A 26341-nucleotide genomic window follows, 5' to 3' on the forward strand; every position below is an offset into this window, starting at 1 on the left:
ACTCAGTGATTACCGTTGTCTTATGAATCCTTTGAAAACCAATGGTTTAACTATAAAAGAATTCAAAACATTTCTAAAAGAAATTAGTTAATTAACCAGAAATCCAAACTCCCTTTTCAAATAAATGAATCTTAAAAGTCGCCTAATAGTATGAATGACCAACCTGTTCCAAACATAGGTTCATCAAGCCTATGCTAAACCAGTTTGATATTCATACTTCACTAAACCTCAATCAGAAACCAATCACACAATCAACCAACATTATCATCAATTCAACACCAAAACTCAATCTCAAAAGTACCACACCAGAACAAACACAGGCAAAATAGACAAGGAAAACACAGGCATAGGTAACAGTTACAGCAAGTAGCTCAGATAGCAATTAGAGACAGTTAAACAGTTAGGCAAACCAAAACAAATGCAAACCCAAACAAGGCACGCAAATGCATATGATGCATGTCTGTCCTATGGCTAATGAGCTCATCTGTCGGTCATACAGCCAACTCGATAAGTCCTATTTGCTAAACCTTTAGACTGTCCCCCGACGTGCATCCCCATGAGTCCATGCATAGCTTTTTCTCATATATATATATATATATATATATATATATATATATATATATATATATATATCAAATTGCTCAAAGGGGGTACCATTTCTGAGAATTTATAAGTGCCCGGTCACTCTTACGTCGTAGGGTCAACAGAGTATCGAGTCTCAACCTGGAGCAAGTGGTGGCAAGCCACTATGTCTACCTAGGAAAACCCGTGTCTCAGATAATTCAAATTCATAAACCATATGAATAATTCATTCAACATTCATCAATATCTAAGTCATTCTCAATATCATCATCATTCGTCAATCCATATCTCATTTCCAAATTCATTCAAAAATCATATTTCAAAGTCAATCCTCATCATCCTTCTTTCCATTCTGTTCATCAATAATCTCAATTCAAGACATAATTCTTTCTTTTCTAAGTAAATCAATCTTAAAACATATAATGTTTAAAACCAAATCTTTTTAAATAATTACTTTAAACGAAACTTCCAAATTTATAAAATTTCGACAGCATCTCCTCTAAAACTCAGACTCTGCCACCCTTTTCAGGTCCCATCCAAACTTTCCTCAAACCCTTTCTCAACCATTTTCAAATCTCAATTATTTTCCAAATTTCAACCAGTTCTAATATCAAATTATTTTCAAATCCAACCATTTTCAATAATAAATCTTTTTCAAAATTAAACCGCTTCCAAAATTAATTCATTTTCATATCTCAAATCATTTCCAAAGCCGATTCATTTACATTATCAAATTAACTTCAAAACCAAGAAAAATCGCTTTTCATAATAATCAACTAATTAACTTTACAAACTAATTTCTTTTCAATAATTACACATCACTCAAGCAATCAAGCAATCAGTCATTTAGTCCAGCAAACAACCATATTCATAAGACAAACATAATCATAGACGTATATTTCTCACATTAATATCTATTTATAACAACTCTATAAGATAAAATAAATTTTAAGAAAATCCTACCTCAATTGTGACTCAATTACGTGATAAAACTCCATTTTCCTCTCGATCCGCAATGTAGCAGCCGTAATCTCTGCTCCAAACCACTTTCGCATCAACCACAACAACTATAATCGCAATATATAATAACCGAAACTCAATGTTATAGCAATTAACACCACAAAACCTCAGTGTATGATAACAGAACAGTGACTAAAAGGATTTCCAAAACGAAAACGCTTACCGTATTAAGGAATAAGGACTGAACCAAAGAGCGACAGTCACTGTGGTGGTCCATCAAGCTTCCAGGCGGCCAGGCACGGCCACAAGACCTCCTCTTTCTCTGGTGAGCCTGGCTTCTCCCTCCATTCACGTCTGGTCGCGTCCTCCCTCATTTTCACTTGAGCTTCTCCTCGTGGCGGAACCCGTCAGAGGTGATGGCAACCTCAACTGCAGCAACAACGCAGTGGCTTCGTGAACGGCGCGACAGTCCCAGGCCCGCGACCTTCTCTCTCTTCTTGGCTCTGCTCCTCAACAGCGTTGATGGCTTCACGGCGAGGGTGCGACTAGGTGCGGCGGCAACGCGCGGCTTCCCTCCTCCTTCGCGTCTCTCTCTCTCTTGCCTCAGATCTGATTCGCGACGGCGACAACAACAGGACACGGCGGCGGCGAGCTGGACGGCGTTAGTACCCAGTCGGCGGCGCCATGCCTTTCTCCCTCGCTTTCTCGGATCTCTTTCTCTCTGTTGTGTGGGTTGTGGGCTACGCGTGAGGGAAAAAGGAAAATGGGGTTGGCAGATGCTGATAGGGAGAAGGGGAGGTGTGGGTGTGTGCTGGGTTGTGCGTGTCCTTTGTGAGAGTGAGGAGGAGGGTTGAGGGTTTGGCGGCTGTTGATGATAAAAAGGGGAAGTGTGGCGGTGGATGTGAGTGGCGGTGAGGGGTTAGGGTTAGTGAATTCTAATTTGGGAATTACAATTTAATTTGGGACAAAAGTAAAATTAGAAATTTTGAGTTAATTAGAGTTTAGTAAATTTTAATAAAATTAGAGTATATTGTATAAATTTAAAATTCTATTTAATCCCTTAAAATTATTTTTTAAAAAAACCTATTTATTTATTAATTAAAATATAAGATAATATAATTAATTAAATTTTTTTTTGTTTATAAAAATAATTAAAGTATTAAATTTCGACTCAATTATTTAAACCAAATCGTATAAAATTATTATTATTTTACATTTGCTAAATTTTATAATTTAAATATTGAAAATAATTTAATAATTATAAAATCAGATAAAACCTTAAATTATTTTGAACTCAATTAATCAAAATTTATTTTAATTATCTTTAATAAAATAATTTCTAAAATTAAAATACTTAATAAATAAATAAATCGAAATTAACCTTTAGTAAGATTTTTTCAAAATTTTTGGGTCTTACACTCAACACTAGAATTTGTGGTTATGCTCGAACGGGAAGAAAAAAATGTGCAACTTTTTGTATTGTTGTTCAGAACATAGACAGAGACGCATGTACACAAGCTGCCATTGTAGGTGATTGAATTTGCAGGGCATGACGCCATTAATGGAGGTTTAAGAATTTTGAGACTTGAGATCTATCTATCTACCTACCCTTTTGTAAAGATAAGCTTTTTATTATTTATTTGTGGGTATCTAAATTGAAAAAAAAAAACCATAAAAAAACTTGAATTTAAGTGAAAGATTGTGTTTTAAGAGCAAAAACTGAAAAGGGGTTCATGATGATGATGAAAAAATTACGTTTCTATAGTTTGGTTATTGCAACTGAATAATTTTTTAAATAGAACATAACTGAAGCTAATGAATGTGTCTGTATTTTTGTGTTCACTGAAATGAAAACAAGCAACAAGGTGTGGTGGTGAGAGAAAGGAAGAAGAAGTAGAAGAAAAAGAAAAAAGTTAGGATGCAAGAATCTCAAAAACCAAAATAAAGATTTGCTCGAATTAAAACTTAATTGGAGTTGTCTATATAAGACATCTTCGATAACCTCTCAAAAAGGGAATCAAATCCTATGTTCGATACATCCTTTTTTTTTGTTTTTTGTCTTTTTTTTTTTCGCTAAACAAAAAATATTTTATTTTTTAGTTTTTTACGCATTTTTTTTTATACATGGATAATTAAGATACAATTAACTATAATTTTTTATCATAAAAAATTTAAACGCTAATAAATATAATCACAAAGACATAAATTAATTTGATATCTATTAAAAGTTAGATTTGTTCGGTAAAATTACTAAAAATATTTCATATTATCTAACAAATTACTAATTTGAGTAGTAATGTTATCAAACTACTTTATTTTCCTGATATAAAGTTATTCTACAACTTTTATTGTAAGAAATCGTAGTTTATTAACAATGTAACATAAATGTATGGAAATAGAATCCATTATTCTTTGATATCAACACTGGACTAGGCTGATAATTCACAAATTCATCCATTTTTCAAACGAAAACATAGTTTTCTTTTTCTGAGCGTAATATCAACCAGCACGCACGTAAAGTGCGAGTTATTAATTGGCGGTGCCCTTTACATTTTTGTTCCATTTAAAACACATGTATTACTCTGCTCCAAATGATAAACAAAGTAATTAAGTTAAAGTAATGAGGAGAGTGATTACTGATTATAATTGTAGGTCTCTGTAGTATCGCTTGATCCAACTTGCTATGATCTTTATCTCTTTTTCCCTCACATGTGTGAGCCACTTTGGATCTTCCTTAGTTGAGTACCTTAGGTCTACGTGATGAGCTCCTGTATGAATGTGTTCACATAACATAATAAGAGTAATACTAGATAGTAATAAATATTATTATTTTTAATCAGTATTTAATTAATAATTAATTTATATTAATTTTTTTAAATATTTTTTACAAAAAAAATATTTATTTTGTATAGAAGAAATATATAATTTACATTTATATTTGTTAAAGTTTTGTACACATAAATTTATATAATTTACACTTATAAATTAATATAATTTATATCTATGTTTTTAAGAATTTATATACATAAATTAATAAATTGATAATTTAATATTTGTACTGATTAAATAATGGCTAAAATACTAAAAATTATTGATTCCAAAAATTTTTCATATAATAATTATAAAAATGTTTAGTAATTAAAAAAAATTAACTAAAAATAATCATAATTTGTCTTATTAATATTTATTAATTAATACGATAATTAATAAATATTAAATAAGATAAATTCTGACTATTTATTTTGTCTCTCTAACATTACGTAATAATTAACGCCCCCAATTAATAGAGCTTAGAGCGGAAAAGGAAAATTAAATATACCTTCTTTTGCAACTATGGCTACTAAAGTTTTTGATATACTCTTTAATACCCTGTAACATAAACACATAGTTGTCATAGCGTTTTGTTAAATGCGATTGAATACATAGTGAAATAATTATAAGTAAAACAACAACAACAATAAAATTTTATTTTATTAAATAGAATCAGTTATATAAATAATCAATAATGTTAAAAAGAGAAAAAAATCAGAATTTATTTTATTTAATATTTATTAAATAATAATTAATAAATATTAAATAAGTCAAATTTAAAGTATTTTTAATTAATTTTTTTGTTATCAAATATTTTTAAATTAAATAATATTATTGAATTTTATCATATATTATTATTTACTGTAAAATTATTTACACAAATTTTTTTTGGGCTATTTTATGTATAATATTTTGGGTCTTTTACTATTTGTTCTCTATCTACCTTTTATCTCATTTATTCTTCTATTAATCCAATGTTCTCCCAATCCTTTTTCTACAAATTCTATCATCTTTTCTATATAGTCAATAAACACTACTCTAACCTTTTTTTTGTGTCTTTTTTCTTACTTTGTCTACACGTATATATAACTACTCATGTATCCCGACAATAATTATTATAAGTAATTACAGATAAATATTATACGTACCCTCCACCGCTCCAAGGGTCTCTTAAACCGTTAAAGAAGATAATGTTGCTGGCGGATCTTTTCAGAACTTGGTGAATATGCTGCAGAGAAACGTTATTGACGAAAAATCAATAAACATTAAGGGGAGCTAATTAAGCATGCAGGGAATAATTTAATGTAGTAGTTAATTAAAAATATACTGACATAGCCGCCAAACTCAGTGGTGATCCAATGGGGTCTAGGAGTTGTATTGTAATAGAATTGGCAGGAATCTGATCTACTTTTGTATGACCATTCAGATTCAGGGAACATGCTTTCCTTCCTCACACCAAGAGGCATAATCATCTCTGAACAAGCCTGTTTCATTTTTAATTGGAAACAGAGCAACAATAACATATCGAAATTGGATTTGCGATATCTTCTCCAGAAAAGTTAATAACCAATGACGCTACGTTCTTGCATCACTCTGCTAGAAAAAAAAAATGTGCTCTTGTCCATGTTAAATTAATTGGGTCATTTATTTATCAGAATTTTGTGTTTGGACTCAGTTTTTTGGGCCTTCCAAGTGCTCAATGGCAAGTATTATGAGATATAGTTGACACCAAAAAGAGACAGTCTAATGTTAGGGAGATTCTTAATTTCTTATTATGAAAAATGTCCCACTTCATATTGATATCCATCACATAATATATAAAAATTAAAACAGAAAAATATAACAAAATGTTATATCTGTGCTTAAAAAACATTATGATGTATAAATATATTTTCTATGGAGGAAAATAAAAGTTCTCCTAATGTTTTATGTACCTAACTTTGGTATCGATGCCAATTTTAAAAGAGAAGGAATTGAGAGAAGATTAGAAAAATAATGATACCAATAGACTTAATATTCAAAAGTGAAATTTTAAGTGTAATAATTTTTTTTTTGTGTTTTTATCTTACTCTTAAACTAACACTATTCTATTTGTTTTTTTTTTTTCATGTTAAAAATGTGAGCCTTCTACCATTTTCCATGTTCAAAATAATCCTTAAAAATTTATACATACTGCATTAGGTCTCTTAAAATATTCAAGGACATAATTTGGTCATTGAAAAATATTAGCACGAGTCAAGTTAGTCATTTTATTAATTTGTTAATGTCCTATGAATATGTCAACTGATGTTTGTTGATGCGTGAGATAAAATTTACTATGTGTTATATTTTTAAGATATTGTATGACATTTAAACTGATACGTTAATTGAAAGTTATCAGAACTAATTAATTAACCCATATTAATATATCTTAGAAGAAACAATTTAACTCACATTGATATTTCTCAAAAATCGAATGAAAGTATTAAATTTTCTAAACTAAATTGTCTCATCCATATTTTTTTAAAATCCTATTCGAATATTAACCCTTATTTATTATACACATATTAGTATTCATTTGGAATTGTGGTTACAAATTTTATAAACGTTAAATCTAACTATTTTTTTGTGTTATAAATCTTATCACTATGAACTTAACTTGGAAAAATAATGAGGAGGAAAAATAAAGTTGGTACTAAAAATTAAAAATAAACTTTTTATATAGAAAAGTCTCAAGATACATTTTTCATATATGTACCATTTTTAAGAGTTCAATTTTGTGATTGTTTTTGTTAGAAACAAGAGAGTAATCGGAAGAGTGTATTATTGAGTATGTTGAAAGGTACGATACATAGGGGTATATATAGGTGTTACGGTGGGTAATCGGAGATTGACTGAATGGATGGCGTTGGCTGGCCCAAATGTGTGAAGGAGGAGGTTGCTGAATGAATGCGCAACTCGGGAGGCTCCGTCCGACTTGTTTGTGAGAAGAGGGGGTGGTACCTGCAAAGACACTCCGATGCCTAAGTTAGCAAGAGTGTGAGCAGGTCTAGAGAGTATTGGGCTTAGAGATACCTGAGGGATGTCAGTGTATTTATAGTGGAGAGCCAATAACCACCGTTGGAGTAGTGCCATATCTTTAGGATGTTAACCGTCCCATTATCTTAGGGAGGTTAAGATATGGCTTTATGAAGCGGTTAGAGAGATTTTAGGGGCGGTTACTCATTTGAATGAGTGCTTATCTGCCAGCTAATCTCATGTCCAACTTCTTTAGAGCAAGTCGTAGTGGACACCGACTTCTTATGTGAAGGTCGGTGCTTAGCTAGGCTTAATCTATCGGATTAGGCCTTTTAGTTGGACCTGGGCCCTTATCGTTGGGCCAGGGTATGAACAGTGCCCCTACTTGAGCCCAAGATCTCTTTAGGGTTTGGGTTCAAGTATTTAACTCGGGTTCGTAGCCGACTTTCACGGGTTTTGAAACCGACATGATTATCGCGACCTTTTGTTTCTGACAGTTACGTCTATTCAAGCGTCGTGTCCGTTAGGGATGCACTTAAGGATTGATGGCTTTGGTAACGGTGCACTCTCATTAATGACTGCTTCGTTTTTACCACTATGCCCCTTAGCATGTTTATAAATGCTTTCCCTCTCTTTCCTTTTTCCGTTTCTGCAATCTTTCAAACTTCTTCTTTCTTTGTACGTGTCGTATTCACTCGTACTACATTCTTGTGCTCCGGAGACTTTTGCTTCTTCCTACCTTCATTCCAAAAAGAGGTTAGTTTCTTTCTCCTTTTTCGCACTTTTCGTATGACTTTGCTTTGTAGAGAAATAGGTTTGTAGACTTGCGCCTGGTTCTTTTTTCTCCTCTTTTAGAGACCTTTGTTTTTTGATTTTTTTCCTTTTCTTTTTTTTTCCCTTTGTAGGTTTCTTCATTTTTCTTAGAGAAAGAAAACGGCCTCCGTAGATTGGGTTGACGTTACTGTTCTGGGGGAGGAGCCGTTGGTTGATGCGGAGTTTATTACTCACCTTCGCACCCATCACCGGCTCTGTACTTCGGATGAGGATGAGCCTAAATATGAGTTGCTTGTTCCCGGTTCAGAGGACCGAGTTTGTCATAGGAGAGCCAACGAAACGGCTCCCCATTTCTTCTTTTTGTATGAGTGCATGATCACCCGTCTGGGCGTCTTTCTGCCCTTTTCAGATTTTGAGATGTCTGTTTTGCAGCATTGTCGGGTTGCCCCTACCCAGCTTCATCCCAACTCCTGGGGTTTCTTGAAAATTTACCAATTTATTAGCCATGCTCTGGATTTCCCGACTTCTCTAAAAATCTTTTTCCATCTTTTTCATATGACCAAGCCTTTTAGTGGGCTGAATAATAAACAACAATGGGTTTCCTTCCGAGCCATACAAGGTCGGAGGATTTTTACCCTTTTTGATGAATCTTTTCATGACTTTAAAAATTTATTTTTCAAAGTGCAAGCTGTAGAGGGTCATCACCCCTTTTTTCTGGATGATAATTCTTTTCCTCGCTTTCCTTTATACTGGCTGGAGGCCTCCCCTTGTGAGAAATATGGTCTGGATGACCTGGATGAAGTGGAGGCTGCCGTCGTGGGGTTCCTCCGAGAAGTGTGGGGGAGGGCCCCATATTTGGATACTAAAAAATTTCTCCAAGGGTCTCCGACCTTTGTCCAATCACAGCTAGGTAGTTTTTTCTGGTCTGCTAAATTTCCGACTTGTTAACTGATCATTCCGACTTGTTTGATTCTTTAGCTATTGTTTTTTTTTTTCAGAAATGGCAAAGACAAACGCTCAAGAATCTTTTCAGAGGGTCCAGGAGGCTAAAGCTAAGTCTCGCGCTCGGTCTGGTGGTGCCAGGGTTATCTCTCCTCCTCCTCCTCCTCGGAACATTGGGACTCTTTCCAAGCCTATCGTAATTTCTTCTTCAGCTCCCCCTCAGTCGCTCCCCGTCGTCCGACCTTCCCCTGATCCCAAGAAGCGCAAGACTTTAGAGTCTGGTGCTTCTGAGGTTAAGGCGGATGCCATTGAGTTTGTTCGAAAGAATATCTATCCCCATGTTCGTATAGGCATGGATGATATGTCTGTTCGGGGTCACCTTACCACTATGGTCGAGGAGAGTCTCAAGGCGGCGGGGGTTTGTGGCAAGCTCTTGGACATCTTTGAGAAGGCTCCCCTCAGCTCTTTAGGGACGACCTCGAAGGTCGAGGAGCTAGAGGGGAGGCTTCGCTCATATCAGGAGCACGAGGGAGAGTTGAAGAAAGAAATTGCCAAGCTGAGGGAGGAGAGAGATACCTTTCGGGAGAAGGGGAAGGCTTTGCAGGCCCAGTACAACATGGAGATGGAGTTGAGGAAAACGGCGCAGGCCAGTTATCAAAGCTTATTTAAGGACCTTGTGTCTGTGAAGAACGATCTGTTGAACTCTCGGAAGGCATATGATGAGTTGGAGGACTCAATTGCTGATGGCGCCGAGGAGTCTTGGAGGATTTTCTTGGAGCAAGTCAGGGTCATTGCTCCCGACTTGGATCTTTCTCCTTTACATCCTGACAAAGTTGTTATTGATGGTGCCATCGTGGATCCTCCTGCCCCCGTAGTTATTTCCGAGTCAGAATTGAAGACTCGTGGGCAGAGGATTATTGAGTCCCCTCCACGATCTAAGGACGCTCCGAGTTCTTCAGATGTTCCTCCGACTTCTTCTTCTTCCCCTGTGGCTGCTTCTGGTGGTGCTCCTCCCGATTCTGGTGGTGGTGACCCGTCTGCTGTGAAAAAATGATCTTTGGCTATTTTGGGGGTCCGGCCTGTGGGCCCCCCATTTTTAAACTCTTTATTTATTTTGTTCTTGGTTGTGCAGTTTGAACAATTTCTTTTGGCCTTTTAAGGCCGTTAACAAAATATTTCGGCAAGTGCCCTTTTTGAATAAGGGTTTAGATTAACAAAATAAATACCCTTTTTTGGATAAGGGTTTAAGTTACCTTGTGCGTGTATGCTTTTCTAATTTTCTGAATTCCCCTTGACTTTTTCTTGAAAACCTTTCTTTTTGGCTTGTTTGTTTTTCGGAGCTTTTCGTTTAAGGACTTTCGGGACATCCTTTAAACTTCCTCCTAGGTTTTCCTATCTCTTTTTTTTTTTTGTTATCCTTCATACTCAACTTTGTTTTACAAGTTCTTATGACTTAGGTTATTTTTGCGATGCGTTTTTCTTCTACTCGGTTTTATACTCCGATTTATGGATCGAAGTGTTTCCGAGCTTTCCTACTCGGGGTCTCGTTTCGACTTATGAGTCGGATTTGTTCCCGAGTCTTTACGATCGACTCATATAACCTCTTTACACCGACTTATACCTCGTCGTTTTATCCTGACGACCACTTAGGTCGATTCATGGGATTTTCACGTTTTGTCGAGCTTAAGTCGGCGCGTTTCGTAGAAAGACTTAGAAAAAATAAAGAAGGATATTATAAGAGATATTGTGAATGAAAAAGATCTTTATTAATTGGGGAGGTACCTTCTTTTGCTACTAAGGGTCTTGATAGCCTATTTTCCCTTAGTCTCTACTATGATGCCTCGTTAAAAACCCTTCTCCAGAAAAAACCCTTTTGGGAAAAAATCATGAAGTTGGGAAAAGAGTACATCAGGGAGTAGAGTTCGCTTTTAACTGTAGTACCTTTTCATGTTACAAGCATGCCACGACCTTGGTAGCTCAGTGCCGTTCAGGTCGGTTACTTTATAATAACCTCTTCCTAAAACTTCATTGACTTTGTATGGTCCCTTCCAATTTGCGGCGAGCTTTCCTTCTCCCGATTTGTTGACTCCAATGTCGTTTCTGATTAAGACCAAATCATCTGGAGCGAATGTTCTTCGAATGACTTTTTTGTTGTACCTTGTAGTCATCCTTTGCTTCAACGCAGCTTCTCTTATCTGGGCATCTTCTCGAACTTCGGGGAGCAAGTTGAGCTCCTCTTTGTGTCCCCGTACATTTCCGACCTCGTCATGGAGAATTACCCTTGGGCTTTGCTCATTGATCTCTATTGGAATCATGGCTTCTACACCATAGACTAGTCGGAAAGGTGTTTCTCCCGTGGCAGATTGGGGTGTTGTCCTGTAGGCCCATAGCACTTGAGGGAGCTCTTCAGCCCAAGCTCCTTTTGCTTCTTGCAATCTCTTCTTTAGTCCTGCCAGTATGACTTTGTTAGCTGCCTCGGCTTGCCCATTGGCTTGTGGGTGCTCCACCGAGGTAAACTGATGCTTGATTTTCATACTGGCTACTAAGCTTCTGAAGGTAGCATCGGTGAATTGGGTTCCATTATCCGTAGTGATGGAGTAAGGTATCCCATATCTTGTGATGATATTTTTGTAGAGGAATCTTCGACTTTTTTGAGCAGTGATGGTGGCCAACGGTTCTGCTTCTATCCACTTTGTGAAGTAGTCTATTCCCACGATCAAGTATTTGACTTGTCCTGGCGCTTGGGGAAAAGGACCTAACAAATCCATTCCCCATTTTGCAAAAGGCCATGGAGAAGTGATACTAATGAGCTCTTCTGGTGGAGCCACGTGGAAATTTGCATGAATCTGACACGGTTGACATTTTTTCACAAATTCTGTGGCATCTTTCTGCAAGGTCGGCCAGTAGAATCCAGCTCGGATTACTTTTCTAGCTAGTGACCTTGCTCCGAAATGATTTCCACAGATCCCACTATGCACTTCCTCCAACATCTCGGTGGTTCTTGAGGTCGGTACGCATTTTAACAATGGTGTCGATAACCCTCTTCGGTAAAGGACATTTCTCACCAAAGTGTAATGATGTGCTTCCCTTCGGATTCTTTTGGCTTCCTTTTCCTCCTTAGGGAGGATGTCGAATTTCAATTATTCGACTAAGGGATTCATCCATCCGAGGTTTAAACCGACTACTTCAAGTACCTCTTGCCTATCTTCCGTTTTTGCTACCGAGGGCTCTTGGAGGGTTTCTTGAATCAGGCTTCTGTTGTTTCCTCCTGGTTTGGTACTTGCTAACTTGGATAGGGCATCCGCTCTGCTGTTTAGATCCCGAGTTATGTGTTTGACCTCGGTTTCTGCAAAGCGCCTAAGGTGCTCCAAAGTTTTTTCCAAGTACCTCTTCATATTAGGGTCCTTTGCCTGATATTCTCCGCTTATTTGGGAGGTCACCACCTGTAAGTCGCTGTATATCATCACCTTTGTAGCACCGACTTCTTCTGCCAACTTTAGTCCGGCGATCAAGGCTTCATATTCTGCCTGATTATTTGAAGCCGGAAATTCAAATTTTAAGAAAACCTCTATCTGGGTTCCTCTTTCATCTACCAATATTATGCCCGCGCCGCTCCCTGTTTTGTTGGAGGATCCGTCTACATAGAGTTCCCATGTAGTCGGCTTTTCCTCTTGATCCCCTGCGTATTCTGCCACGAAGTCGGCGAGGCACTGGGCTTTAATTGCTGTCCGAGTTTCATATCTCAAATCAAACTCGGAGAGCTCTATTGCCCATTGAACCATTCTTCCTACAACATCCGTCTTTTGGAGGATTTGCTTCATGGGTTGGTTTGTACGGACTCTTATTATGTGAGCTTGAAAGTAAGGTCGAAGCCTTCGTGAGGCTATTACTAAGGAGTAGGTAAACTTTTCTAGTTTGTGGTACCTTAGTTCAGGGCCTTGTAGGACCGTACTGATGAAGTAGACTGGGTGTTGTCCGACCTCGTCTTCTTTTATCAGGGCTGACGAGACAGCCCTGTTTGCTACGGATAAGTACAAAACGAGGTCTTTCCCTGGTGCTGGTCGGGTTAAGATAGGAGGTTGGCTTAAAAACTTTTTGAACTCTTGGAACGCCTCCTCGCATTCCGGAGTCCATTCGAATTGGCATCCCTTTCTTAATAAGGAAAATAGTGGAAGGGATTTTAGTGCCGATCCTGCCAAAAATCTGGAGAGGGCTGCAAGTCGGCCATTGAGCTGCTGGACTTCTCTCAAACAAGTCGGACTTTTCATTTCTAGGATGGCTCTACATTTATCGGAATTGGCCTCAATCCCTCTTTGTGTTAGCATAAATCCTAGAAATTTTCCTGCCTCCACCGCGAAGGTGCATTTTGCGGGATTTAGTCTCATCTTATGCAGCCTTATGGTGTCAAAGACTTGTGAGAGGTCGGATAAGAGGTCGACTTCTTTCTTGGTTTTTACTAGCATGTCGTCGACGTATACTTCCATCAGGGTCCCCAGGTGAGAGGAAAACACTTTATTCATCAACCTTTGATATGTGGCTCCTGCATTCTTTAATCCGAATGGCATGACCACGTAGCAATAGTTAGCTCGGGGTGTGATGAATGATGTTTTCTCCTGGTCGGGCTCATACATCGGAATTTGATTATATCCCGAGTAGGCGTCAATGAATGACAAGTATTGGTACCCCGAGCTGGAGTCCACTAGGGTATCAATACTTGGTAGGGGATAAGGGTCCTTAGGACATGCCTTATTTAGGTCGGTATAGTCGACGCACATTCTCCATTTACCATTCTGTTTTTTTACTAGCACTACATTAGCTAGCCATGTTGGGTACTTGACCTCTCTAATAAAGTCGGCTTCTAGGAGCGCCTGTACTTGCTCTTCTACTATTAGGGCTCGTTCTGGGCCGAGCTTGCGTTTTCTTTGTTGTACAGGTCGGGATCCTGGATAAACCGAGAGCTTGTGGGACATGAGCTCGGGGTCAATCCCAGGCATGTCGGAGGCCTTCCAGGCGAAGAGGTCGGAATTATCTCTTAGGAGCTTAGTCAACCCTTGTTTTAGAGTTTCCCCTAGGTTGGCTCCTATATGAGTGGTTTTCCCTTCCTCTTCACCAACCTGTATCTCCTCGGTTTTTCCTCCCGGTTGTGGTCGCAGCTCTTCTCTGGCCTTTGCACCGCCGAGCTCTATTGTGTTAACTTCTCTGCCCTTTCCCCTTAGGTTTAGGCTTTCATTGTAGCACTTCCTTGCTAGCTTTTGATCTCCCCTTACCGTTGCTATTCCCGCTGAGGTCGGGAATTTCATGCAGAGGTGAGGGGTAGATACCACTGCTCCGAGTCGATTGAGGGTAGCTCTGCCGATTAGAGCATTATAAGCTGACCCCACATCGATGACTATGAAGTCTATACTCAGAGTCTTTGATTTTTCCCCTTTTCCAAAAGTGGTGTGGAGGGGCAAAAATCCCAGTGGTTTTATTGGCGTGTCCCCTAATCCATATAGGGTGTCGGGGTAGGCTCTTAATTCTTTCTCATCTAACCCTAGCTTGTCGAAAGCAGGCTTGAAGAGAATGTCTGCCGAGCTTCCTTGGTCTACTAGGGTTCTGTGGAGATGGGCATTTGCTAGGATCATAGTTATTACCACTGGATCATCGTGTCCAGGGATTATTCCTTGCCCATCTTCTTTTGTGAATGAAATGGTAGGAAGGTCGGGTGACTCTTCCCCGACCTGGTAGACTCTTTTGAGGTGTCTTTTGCGAGAGGATTTGGTGAGTCCCCCTCCCGCAAATCCTCCTGAGATCATATGGATATGTCTCTCTGGGGTCTGCGGTGGTGGGTCTCTTCTATCCATATCATCTCGCTTTCTCTTTCCGTGACTGTCCGACCTTTCTTTGAGATATCTATCAAGCCGACCTTCTCTAGCCAGCTTTTCTATCACATTTTTGAGGTCGTAACAGTCGTTAATGGAGTGACCATATATTTTATGGTACTCGCAGTAGTCGCTGCGGCTCCCCCCTTTTTTATTTTTAATGGGTCTAGGAGGTGGCAGTCTTTCAGTGTTGTAAATCTCTCTGTATACATCCACTATAGAAACTTTCAGGGGAGTATAAGAGTGATATTTCCTTGGCCTCTCGAGACCGAGTTCTTCCTTTCTCTTGGCTTCCCTTTCCCTCTCTTTAGTTGAGGGAAGAGGTCCAGGTCGCCAACTCAGGTCTCTTAACTTGGCGTTTTCTTCCATGTTGATGTACTTTTCAGCTCTCTCTTGTACATCACTTAGAGAAACGGGGTGTCTTTTAGATATGGACTGTGAGAAGGGACCTTCTCTGAGCCCATTGACTAGCCCCATTATGACTGCCTCTGTGGGCAAGTCTTGGATCTCCAAACATGCTTTGTTGAATCTTTCCATATAGGCTCGTAAAGATTCTCCGACCTCTTTTTTTACTCCCAGGAGGCTCGGTGCATGTTTCACCTTGTCTTTCTGAATTGAGAACCACATCAAAAACTTCCTTGAGAGGTCTTCAAAGCTAGTGATCGATCTCGGGGGAAGGCTATCGAACCACTTCATCGCTGCTTTCGATAAAGTGGTCGGGAAAGCTTTGCATCGCGTAGCGTCGAAAGCATCAGCAAGGTACATCCAACTTTTGAAGTTGCTTAGGTGATGCTTTGGATCCGTGGTTCCGTCGTAGAGGTCCATATCCGGGCTTTTGAAGTTTCTCGGAACTTTTGCCCTCATTATATCCTCGCTGAAAGGATCCTCTTCACCCAAGAGCGGCTCCTCTTGTTCGTCGCGGGAGTTGTGACTCTTGAGGGAAGATTTCAGCTTTAAGAGTTTCCTTTCTAACTCTTTTCGCCGTTCCGTCTCCTCTTTTAGGTACCTTTCAGTTTCCTTTTGTCGCTCCCGCTCTTGTTCTAGCTGTTCCAAGCGGTTGTGGACTAACCCCATGAGTTCAGTTACATGGGATGGTCCTTCTTTTTCTGATGCGCGCCCGTCTGAGGAATTTACCTTCGGGTTTTTTACCCCGGAGGTGCCCTCTCTGTGCTGATTGTTAACTTTCTGGTGTAGGTATAGGTCCACATCGTTATTGCCCGTGTCCAGATTCTCTTGTTCAGAATCCGTTTCCACATGACCTTCTTCGTGGGATCTGTCCGCCATCAATGGATGATCTCTCGGGTCCCCGGCAACGGCGCCAATGTTACGGTGGGTAACCGGAGATTGACTGAATGGATGGCGTTGGCTGGCCCAAATGTGTGAAGGAGGAGGTTGCTGAATGAATGCGCAACTCGGGAGGCTCCGTCCGACTTGTTTGTGAGAAGAGGGGGTGGTACCTGCAAAGACACTCCGATGCCTAAGTTAGCAAGAGTGTGAGCAGGTCTAGAGAGTATTGGGCTTAGAGATACCTGAGGGATGTCAGTGTATTTATAGTGGAGAGCCAATAACCACCGTTGGAGTAGTGCCATATCTTTAGGATGTTAACCGTCCCATTATCTTAGGGAGGTTAAGATATGGCTTTATGAAGCGGTTAGAGAGATTTTAGGGGCGGTTACTCATTTGAATGAGTGCTTATCTGCCAGCTAATCTCATGTCCGACTTCTTTAGAGCAAGTCGTAGTGGACACCGACTTCTTATGTGAAGGTCGGTGCTTAGCTAGGCTTAATCTATCGGATTAGGCCTTTTAGTTGGACCTGGGCCCTTATCGTTGGGCCAGGGTATGAACAATAGGTATTAGAAAAATCAAAATAATAAAAGCATACAATCCTATTGTTATTATACAGATATTCTATATAAATGTAAATGATACTGACTGATCTAAATTGATTTTAATTTATTCTCTAACATCCTCCTTCAAACTTAAGTAGGAGCTAAGGATACTATCTTGAATTTGGATACTAGAGTCCAGAAACGAGTAGGATGATAAACTTTTATAAAGATATCGGCAGTCTGATCCAGAGTTCCAACAGCAGCAAGGCAAATAGCATTAATAATGAGACTTTGCAGGACAAAGTGACAATCAATCTCAATGTGTTTGTTGCGTTCATGAAAAACATCATTATGCACAATTTGAATAGCACTGCTATTGTCACAAAAGACATCGGTTAGGGATGATTGAGGAGCACCCAAATCTACAAGAAGCCAACGAATCGTGACAACCTCAACACTGGTGTCAGCAAGAGCACGGTATTCAATTTCTGTGTTTGATCGAGAAGTGAACGTTTGCTTCTTAGTTCGCCAAAATATGAGAGCGTCACCAAAAAACAAACAATAACCAATAGTAGAACGACGATCAATGGGATCATCAGCCCAATCAGTATCTGAGTACATCTGAAGGGACAAAGATGAATGGGCAAAAAAATAAAGACCATGAAATAGGGTGCCTTTGATGTAGCGAAGAATGCGAAGAACTGCCACATAGTGAGTAGTACGAGGAGCTAACAAGAACGGGATAAGTACATGAAGTGGATAGGTGATGTCTGGTCAGGTGTTGATACCTCCAACTAACTATTGATAAAGAGTAGGATTATCCAAAATAGTGCTATCCATAAGGGTAAATCGAACATTAGGCTCAAGGGGAGTAGACTCAATGCGACTATCTGTAATTCCGGCGCGAGCAAAAAGATCTGAAGCATACTTAACTTGAAAGAGATAGGTGCCATCATTTGTAGATATGACCTCGAAACCAAGAAAATAATTGAGAGAACTAAGATCTTTCATCTCAAAAGTATAGTGAAGGGAGACTTTGAGATCAGAGATACCATTAACATCATCACCAGTAATGATCATGTCATCAACATGCAAAAGTAGAAGAACAACTCCACGTTCACTTTTACGAATAAAGAGAGCATTCTCATGAGGGCTGCAAGTGAAACCAAGATTGCATATAGTGGTGCTGAACTTGTCAAGCCATTAACGAGGAGCTTGCTTAAGACCATAAAATGTCTCGCGAAAGAGACAGACTTTGCTAGAAGGACAAGGATAACCCGAAGGTGGTTTCATATAGACCTTCTTTTTCAAATCTCCATTAAGAAATGTATCCTTCACGTCCATCTGAATGAGAGACCATTTTTTGATCGCAGCAATGGCAAGAAGAGCTTGAACATATGTGAGACGAGCAACCGAAGTAAAAGTCTCTTCATAGTCAATACCATGCTTTTACATACAACCTTGAGCAACCAATCGTGCCTTATAATGGTCAATAGAACCATCAGAGCAAGTCTTGATCTTGTATACCTTTCTACTTTCCACAACTTCCTTATTAGAAGGATCAACCAAATCCTAAGTGTGTGCTTTTTCAAGTGCCTGAATTTCTTCATGCATTGCTTGCTGCCAATTTAGATTTGTGGAGGCTTCTCTGAATGACTTAGGTTAATATTGGTAGAAAAATAATGATAATCAAGAAGATGAGGAGGTGAATGTCTTATCCTAGAAGAACGAGTAGAAGAAGGAGGCATGATGGTAGGAGTAAGATCATCGTCCGGTCTGGAATCATCGGGAGATGGAGAAGGTGAAAGAGCAGGAGGCTGTAGAGGGTGACTCGAGATAGAACCTGTAGAATCATCACTAGAAAAGATCAACATTGGGGTTAGAGAAAAAGGGTGATTGAGTAGGAGGAATGAACTCAAAAGATAAGAACCGAGAAAACATGTGATGCTCCTAGAAGACAACATGACGAGATATACAAATACATCTAGAGAGAGGATCCCAACAACGATAACCCTTGTATTCTGTGTCATAACCAAGGAAACAACACATGCGAGCCCAAGGTTCAAGTTTACTATGTTCATGAGGCTGAAAAGGAACAAAACAACAATCAAAAATTCGAAGAAAACTGTAATCTGGAGAGGTATAATAAAGATGCTCAAATGAAGTAATGTTACCAAGAACAAAAGAAGAAAGTCTATTGATAACATGAACAGCAGTAAGAACAGCTTCACCCTAAGTACGCTCAGGACACGAAGAAGAAAGAAGCATTGCACGAACAGATTCAAGAAAGTGACGGTGTTTGCATTCAGCTCGTCCATTTTGTTGAGACGTACCAGGGCAAGAAAACTCAGACAAAGTACCTTGTTCTACAAAAAAGGTTAAAAGTTTGGAATCACGATATTCCATAGTATTATCGCGTCGAAAAATCTTAATGACCTTGGAAAACTGAGTTTTAATCATAGTGGCAAAGTTAATATAATCTAAGGTAGCTCATGGCGATTAGTCATCAAATAAACCTAAGCGTGAATAATCATCAATGAAAATGACAAAGTATTGAGCTCCTCCCATAGAAGCGGTGGGAGTAGGGTCCCAAACATTAGAGTGGATAAGATCAAAAGGAGAGCAAGCAAGAGATGAATTATTGTGAAAAGATAAAGCAAGTTGTTTGACAGTTTGACAAGAAATAAAAACAAAAGATTCGTTATTAACCTGACCCAAAACACCCTGAGGCACAAGAGGACACAAATTTTGTAAGGAGCTGTGGGCAAGACGTTGAGTCATAAGTGAAGAGTAGATGGAGAAGAAGCAGCACAGAGATTTGGCACATGAGGAATATGAAGATTCTCGAGTTCAAACAATCTTCCGACCTTACGTCCAGTCCCGATGATTTGTCACATCCGACGATCTTGTACACGACAACCAGAAATGAAAAGATTGACATCAAAACCGAGATCAACAAGTTGACCAACAGAAATAAGGTTAAAATTCAATTTGGAAATATAATAAGTATCAGGGAGATTAAGAGTTGACTAGGAAATAGAACCCTTATGTGTCGCATACAAGAGGGAACCATTAGCAGTATTGACAAAAGGTGCATTTGTAGTGGCAGAAAAAGACGAGAAAAGATGACACAAAGGAGACATGTGATTAAAGTAACCGGAGTCAAAATACCATTTAGAATTACCTGAAGGAGTTGAAAAAGCAGCAAAAGTATTACCAGAAAGGGAGAGAAGATGCTTAAGAAGAGACACAATATCACATAGAGAGAGAGGAGACGAGTTGTAAGGAGCAGAGGTGGTAGATTCAATAGTAGCAGCAACAGCAGAAGCAAACACATTCATAGAGAAGTTGGGATGAGAATGATACTTGAGGTGATCAAGACGTGGTGGGTGAGTAGGACAGGTAGTAATTAAATGTCCCAAGAGCTTGCAATAGTAGCAGAACAGTTGTGGACAATTGTAGTTGATGTGACCTTTCTGTTGGCATGTATGACATTCAATAGAAGGACAATTTGAGAAGAGGTACTATTACGACAAAATTTACTCTTTCTGTCTGTTCCAAAAAGTATCTGAGTTTTCCATAATAGTAGATACAAAGATCAAAGAAAGGAGAAAAATCTGCAAATTTGAGGCTGAAAACGAAAAAACAGATAGCAAAATCGAAAAGAGCTCACCAAAAAATCTTAGGAAGTGTCCCACTATCTGACACGTAGGCTACCACGTCAGATTCCACGTGAACAACCACGTCAGTAGGAAAGGTGACACGTGGCGACAGCTGAGTGGAGAAGGGAAGCCCCGTCAACGCTGAGTTAGTGAGGGCGGTGCACGAGTTGCTAGCGGCGCTGCTTCTGCAACACATGGCACGCTTTGGACCGTTTGATTGTTGCTGAAGATCAAACAGTGCTGGAGATGTTTGGAGAAGGAAAACGATGGAAGCGGACAGCAATCTTGCGGCGACGCGTGGCGTAGCATCCGGTTGTTTCTCGCAATGGGTCTGAGCTCGTTGAACTCGCGACGACAAGACGAAGACGGTGGTAATGGCGGTGACGAACCAAAGCATTGGGAAAGGATCGAAAAAACGAGGCCAAAGAACACTTCTGGGAGAAAAAAATAAAGGGGCTATGAACGAATTCCATGGGAAAAAAAGAACCTATACTCTTGATACTATGTTAGAAACAAGAGAGTAATTCAAAGAGTGTATTATTAAGTATGTTGAAAGGTACGATACATAAGAGTATATATAGGTGCTAGAAAAATTAAAGTAATAAAAATATACAATCTTACAATCAATATATAGATATTATATATAAATATAAATAATACTAACTGATCTAAATTGATTCTAATTTATTCTTTAACAGTTTTATTAAAAAAAATTATTATTTAAACTAACTTGATATTTATTATTATTTTATACATTTAATCAATAAAATAATAAAAGAATATATATTTAAATAGGTCTCTAATAAATTTTGTACTTGACGTTTTTATCTTTAAATTTTTTTATTACATGAAAGTTTTTAAATTTTATAAAAAATATATATATAAATTCTTATTCTAATCAGACTTATTTTTATATTTAGACAAATAAATTTTCAAAAATATAATGAAATAATCTATATATTTTACATTTTAAAAACATAAACAATTAATACAATATTTTTTAGGAACCTATTTAAATAAATAGTCGGAATAGAATTAGAAGCGGGAAAATAGAAAGGAAAGAGGGTAGGTATGTAGTACCTGCCATTGCCATCCCCCGAGATCATGGGGATCAGAATGATCATCCAAGTCGAAGCAAGTGGCAGAACCGCTGTAGTTGTAATATATATTCGCTGCTGCGTACAGCTTCTCAAATGTTGATCTCTTCTTTTCCTTTTCTATTGCCTCGCACATCTACATGCCACAATTCCAACTCAAAACACTCTTTTCACATTAACTAACATCTTCTCCCTCATTATTCCTCTCTTTTCTTTTTTACACTAAAAATTAATTATTTATATATAAATATATAATAATTAATTTTTTTGTAGATTCCAAAATTGATTATGAATATATGTATTTTTAATATTAAAACAAATTTCCAACAAGATAACATTAATATTTTTTTTAAAATAAATAATATCAATATTTTGTTTGCACAAGATCAGATCATCTAATGAGTGGCATTTTTTAACAAAAAATTGTAGATATCCAGTTTCTTTGTCATTCTTATTAGCAAAAATATCAATAATGAAGAATGAGTATTTCATGCATCACACACCACACATCTAAAAGTGTCTTACTACTAAATAAGTTGAATTTCCCAATCTCAACAAAGTTGATAGTTAGATTATTTAAGAGAAAATAACTCTTCACCCTACTACGAAATGCTTAAATAATACTTTTAATATTTTAACATGTTACAAAAAATTAATTTTAAAATGTTCATGTATTTCATGATTAATGATATAATATTAAAATAAATGAAATTTATTACTTTAACAATAGATACACATTTATATTATTATTACTATTATAGTAATATTAGATATATAAAATATTTTAACTTTTTACAAAAATACTTAATTTAAATTTTTTTATATATTTTATATTAATGATAAAATATTAAATATAATAAAATATATTACAATAATATATGTATTTGTTATTAATGTAATAAATTTTATTTTCTAAATATTTTTTATTAATTATGAAGTATTAAAAAATTTTAAATTAAATATTTTTGTAACAAGTTAAAATATTAAAAATAAATTAAATCTATTATAATAATAATAAATATTTTTTATTATTTTTTTTTCTAAATCAACCAAATAATTATCACTATATATATATATATATATATATATATATATATATATATATATATATATATATATATATATATATATATATTGAGGAATATTTTATTCAAATAGACTGAAATGTATATTGGTAGTCTTGTAGGAAAAGAAAACGTACGTTTCAGAAATAAAAAAGAAAGAGAGCAACATTTAGATATCTCAGAGTGTCATTTTTTTTAATGCTTTTGAAAAAAAAAATGATAATTGAATAATTGATTAATAAGTGTGAATATATATTAATTGATTAAATCAAATAAGCTCAGCAGTCACCAAAAAAAAAAAATCAAATAAGCTCAGCTTACTCTAACTAATTTCCAATTTCAATCACGTATTTATCACAAAGGGAGTAGAAATATTATACACATTTTTTCCCCATCAAAAAATAATATTATACACATTTTTTTTATTTGTATGATGTTATATATCATTACACCATGAATAATTTGTTAAAATAATAAACTTTTACATAATAAATAATTATCCATAACAACACAGCCTTTGGCCACAAATAAAGATTATAGACAAGGATTGTACTGAAAAACAATATGTGGAAAAGGACTGTACCGAAAAGAAAGGAGTTTTTATTCAGACTAAAAAAAAAATTTGGCTTGAAATCAATCACTTTTAAATTTTTATAGTAATAGTAATAATAATAAAAATAAATACAGGGAATTAATTTTTAATTTGTCAATATTCATTAATTATTTTATTAAAAACTTATTTTTTAAAATTTTTAAAATTATTTAAGATTTTTTATTTAGAGTTGAAATTTAGAATTTAAGATTTATTTTATAAAATTTAAAATAAAAAATAATATAAAAAATTGACCGATTGGAAAAATTAGCTTTCCTTATTAAACTTTAATAATAATTAATGTTTTGAGAGTTAAAGCAAAAGCACCTTTCTGATTGGATAAGCTGGCAAGGGATTCATAAAATTGGAAGGTGTGGGATAATCTGTCATCGCTGTATATGTCCACGCCGATTGAAGCCAACCTTCCAGATCATCTGAGCTATAATTCCTGTAATAATAATAATAAATAAATAAATACTCCATTATTAAATTAGTTATTTAATTGAATTTAATAATATTATTATTAGAAATAATGGTGCTCTCACTTGCATAATCTGAATGATTTCTGCAGCAGCTTCAATCCTTTATCCGTCTTTCCCGCATCCTCTATTTGTTTCCAAGAACTTTTTATGACGTTATAACAGTTCTCACTCTCACTCTATATGTCATAATATATGCAAGAAATTAAACAAACAAAAATTAGTATTCTTTAATATTCAAATCTGCACAGTGACATGCATGTGAATACCAAGAAAATTAATAATTAATTATAAGATCACCCGCATGCTTGATTGAGTGGATAAAATTGAAGTGCACAAATCTCAACCTTGTTTATTCTTTCTTACACAGTGATTTATATATTTGCTGATCCACTCACATGTGGGTCATTTGTGCATAACGAGAACAGTTCAATAGATTTTAAGTGGATTAATATCCATTTCCACAGATCCCTTTTGAATATGTCATGCAATTTTGTGCGGATCGTGAGACAAGGAAAGATATATAAAAATATGATAAATGGAGATAGATGGAGGAGAGAGAAAGATTATAAACCCTGAAGTCGTTGGCGATAGTATCGGAGAAGACATAGGGTGAAACCAAACCCGGAAAATGAAGGATTGGGGCAGATGAAGCTAAGGCTCCGATCGTAACGTGCGGATACTTCATTCTGAACCACGCAGCAAGCACTGCCCAAAACAAAATAAATTATTATTAAATTTTATACCAAACATGAATCAGGTGAGATATGCTTTTATTATTATTATTATTATTACTTCCTCCGTAGGATCCACCAAACACCACAACAGGGGAATCAATTGCTGAGATATTCTTCTTCAGATCAATAATGAGAGTGGCATAATCAGCCAACGCCTGAGTAGAACTCAGGTACCCAAGTGTACTCGTATTTGCATATGCAACCTCCCTGTTCCCACCAAATGGCACTGATTTTCCGTAGAATCTATGCTGTAATTATTCGAAACAGAGTAGTGTTAATTAATTAAGGTTGAGATCTCAGAGTATTGGCCATGTCTTCGACACAGTACAAGGTTGACTTTAATTAATTTGGGGGTAGGTAGATATGGATCAATGGATACATTTGTTGTAGTTGTAGTTAACATACGATACCTCAATGAAAACCAAAAGTGCTTGGAAACGTGGCGCGGTTTCGAACATGAACCCCGTGTTCTGCGTGAACCACTCTATGTTGCCTTCGTTTCCGGTGTAAACAAAGATTGGAGCATTGTTGTTGGCGCCACCCCAATGGGTATCATTGAAGAGGTACCTTTGTTGAAACTTGTGATTGCTTTGGGGAGTGTAATCGAAGTGATCGAGCGTTTGGGTGAAGAACTTTGTCTCGTAGAGTCCATTTGATGAAGAAGAAGAAGAAGAACGAGAGAGTTGGGTGGTTAGCTCAGGGTGAAACTTGGATGGAGAAGGGAAAGTGGGTACGAAATGGGAAAAAGACAAGGTGGAGAAGGAGAAGAATAAGAGTAGCAGAAGAGGAAGTGGAGAGAAGAGTGTGGCAAGTATCATTTTTGGGTGGTGGAGGTGGAAGTGTGGGGTATGGGTGGTGTTTTTTGAGAACATGAAAAAGAGAATCTCAGCAGTCTACAGGTTCCGAAGAAAAAGCCATATGGGAGGTTGGTTTGCTAATAAGCAGGGGATTTGAGGTGCCCTGGCCCCATCCAGATTCCAAGTTTCTAACTATGTATTTGCTGCTCATGGATATGTCTTTACCCAAATTAGTTCAATTTTAATATCATGCATTTATCTACGCACACCTGTTATCCGGAAATGATAATCTCCCTTCTATTTTTTAGATCAGAAAGCCAAAAACAAAAATAACTTGTTTTATTTAATATTTATTAATTGTTATAATAACTAATAAATATTAAATAAAGTAAATTTTATTTTTTTTGTCTTTTTAATATTACTGTTTTTATAATGTTACTTTGCACGTGATTTTTTTATATTATATGATTGTATAAATTTATAAAAATAAAATTACATTATTTTTTCATTTTTCTTAACACCTATTTAAAAGATAATTTATCGGATATATCTTTTTCTGGTTTTATGTTTTTTATATTTTATGTTTTTGAAATTTTTGAGAAATAAATAGTGCTTTTATTTATTTATTTATTTATCAAAAGTCAGTTTTACTTTTTATTAAAATTAAAAGTTATAACTTTCGAAAATTTATTTTTAACAAATTCAAAAAATACTTTTAAAATGAACAAGTTTTATAATATGACGAAAGGTACCAGTTTTATAAACCCGAATTATGTCATAAGACTAAAACTTTATTTGAAAGAAAATTAAGAATCTCAACACACCAAGAGTGTGTGGACGAACTGAGTTCAATACAAAGCATATGATAAAAGAGACAAATGCATGATAAAAATAATAATTTAAATGTAGATATATATTATGTCAAACAATTTAATATATGATAGGAGTAGCTAGGATGATAAAAACACTTTAATATACTTATTAGTTATTATTTCTAAGAAAATAAATAAGACTCTAATTGTTTAAAACATGGTCCCGTTATTAATCTATATAAGGTCGCCACATACCCACATTGAAACCAAATGTTCTAATACATTAATAGATTTAGTTCTATCATCACACCATGATTAATAAATCTATTAAGGTACTTTTCATT

General features: G+C 36.5%; 1 protein-coding gene across 2 annotated transcripts; it reads right to left on the bottom strand.

The window, feature by feature from the left end:
* Positions 1 to 3912: 3912 nt before the first annotated feature.
* Positions 3913 to 25379, bottom strand: LOC130935267 (uncharacterized). Of its 2 annotated transcripts, XM_057864947.1 has the most exons (10): positions 24799 to 25367; positions 24447 to 24636; positions 24226 to 24359; positions 23718 to 23830; positions 23500 to 23620; positions 21500 to 21652; positions 5685 to 5837; positions 5502 to 5581; positions 4862 to 4911; positions 3913 to 4310 (listed from the first exon to the last, which is right to left on the bottom strand). In XM_057864947.1, exons 1-10 carry the CDS (start codon positions 25258 to 25260, stop codon positions 4183 to 4185), a joined length of 1584 nt encoding a protein of 527 aa, XP_057720930.1. In that variant the 5' UTR covers positions 25261 to 25367; the 3' UTR covers positions 3913 to 4182. The 2 variants fall into 2 exon arrangements, with proteins under 2 accessions (XP_057720930.1, XP_057720931.1); XM_057864948.1 differs by lacking the exons at positions 3913 to 4310; positions 4862 to 4911; positions 5502 to 5581; positions 5685 to 5837 and adding an exon at positions 20129 to 20853 and having other exon boundaries at positions 24799 to 25379.
* Positions 25380 to 26341: the final 962 nt, after the last annotated feature.

The sequence above is a fragment of the Arachis stenosperma genome, chromosome 6, assembly GCF_014773155.1.
Source record: "Arachis stenosperma cultivar V10309 chromosome 6, arast.V10309.gnm1.PFL2, whole genome shotgun sequence".
Lineage (NCBI taxonomy): Eukaryota > Viridiplantae > Streptophyta > Magnoliopsida > Fabales > Fabaceae > Arachis > Arachis stenosperma.

Bases quoted from the DNA above. Each gene is read 5' to 3' on its own strand.
- LOC130935267 (XM_057864947.1), bottom strand. From the start codon at position 25,260: ATGTTCTCAAAAAACACCACCCATACCCCACACTTCCACCTCCACCAC. The intron at 23,621-23,717 runs GTGAGAGCACCA...TTATTATTACAG, and splicing joins AAATCATTCAGATTATGCAA to GAATTATAGCTCAGATGATC. The intron at 4,912-5,501 runs GTACGTATAATA...TTTATGTTACAG, and splicing joins GACCCTTGGAGCGGTGGAGG to GGTATTAAAGAGTATATCAA.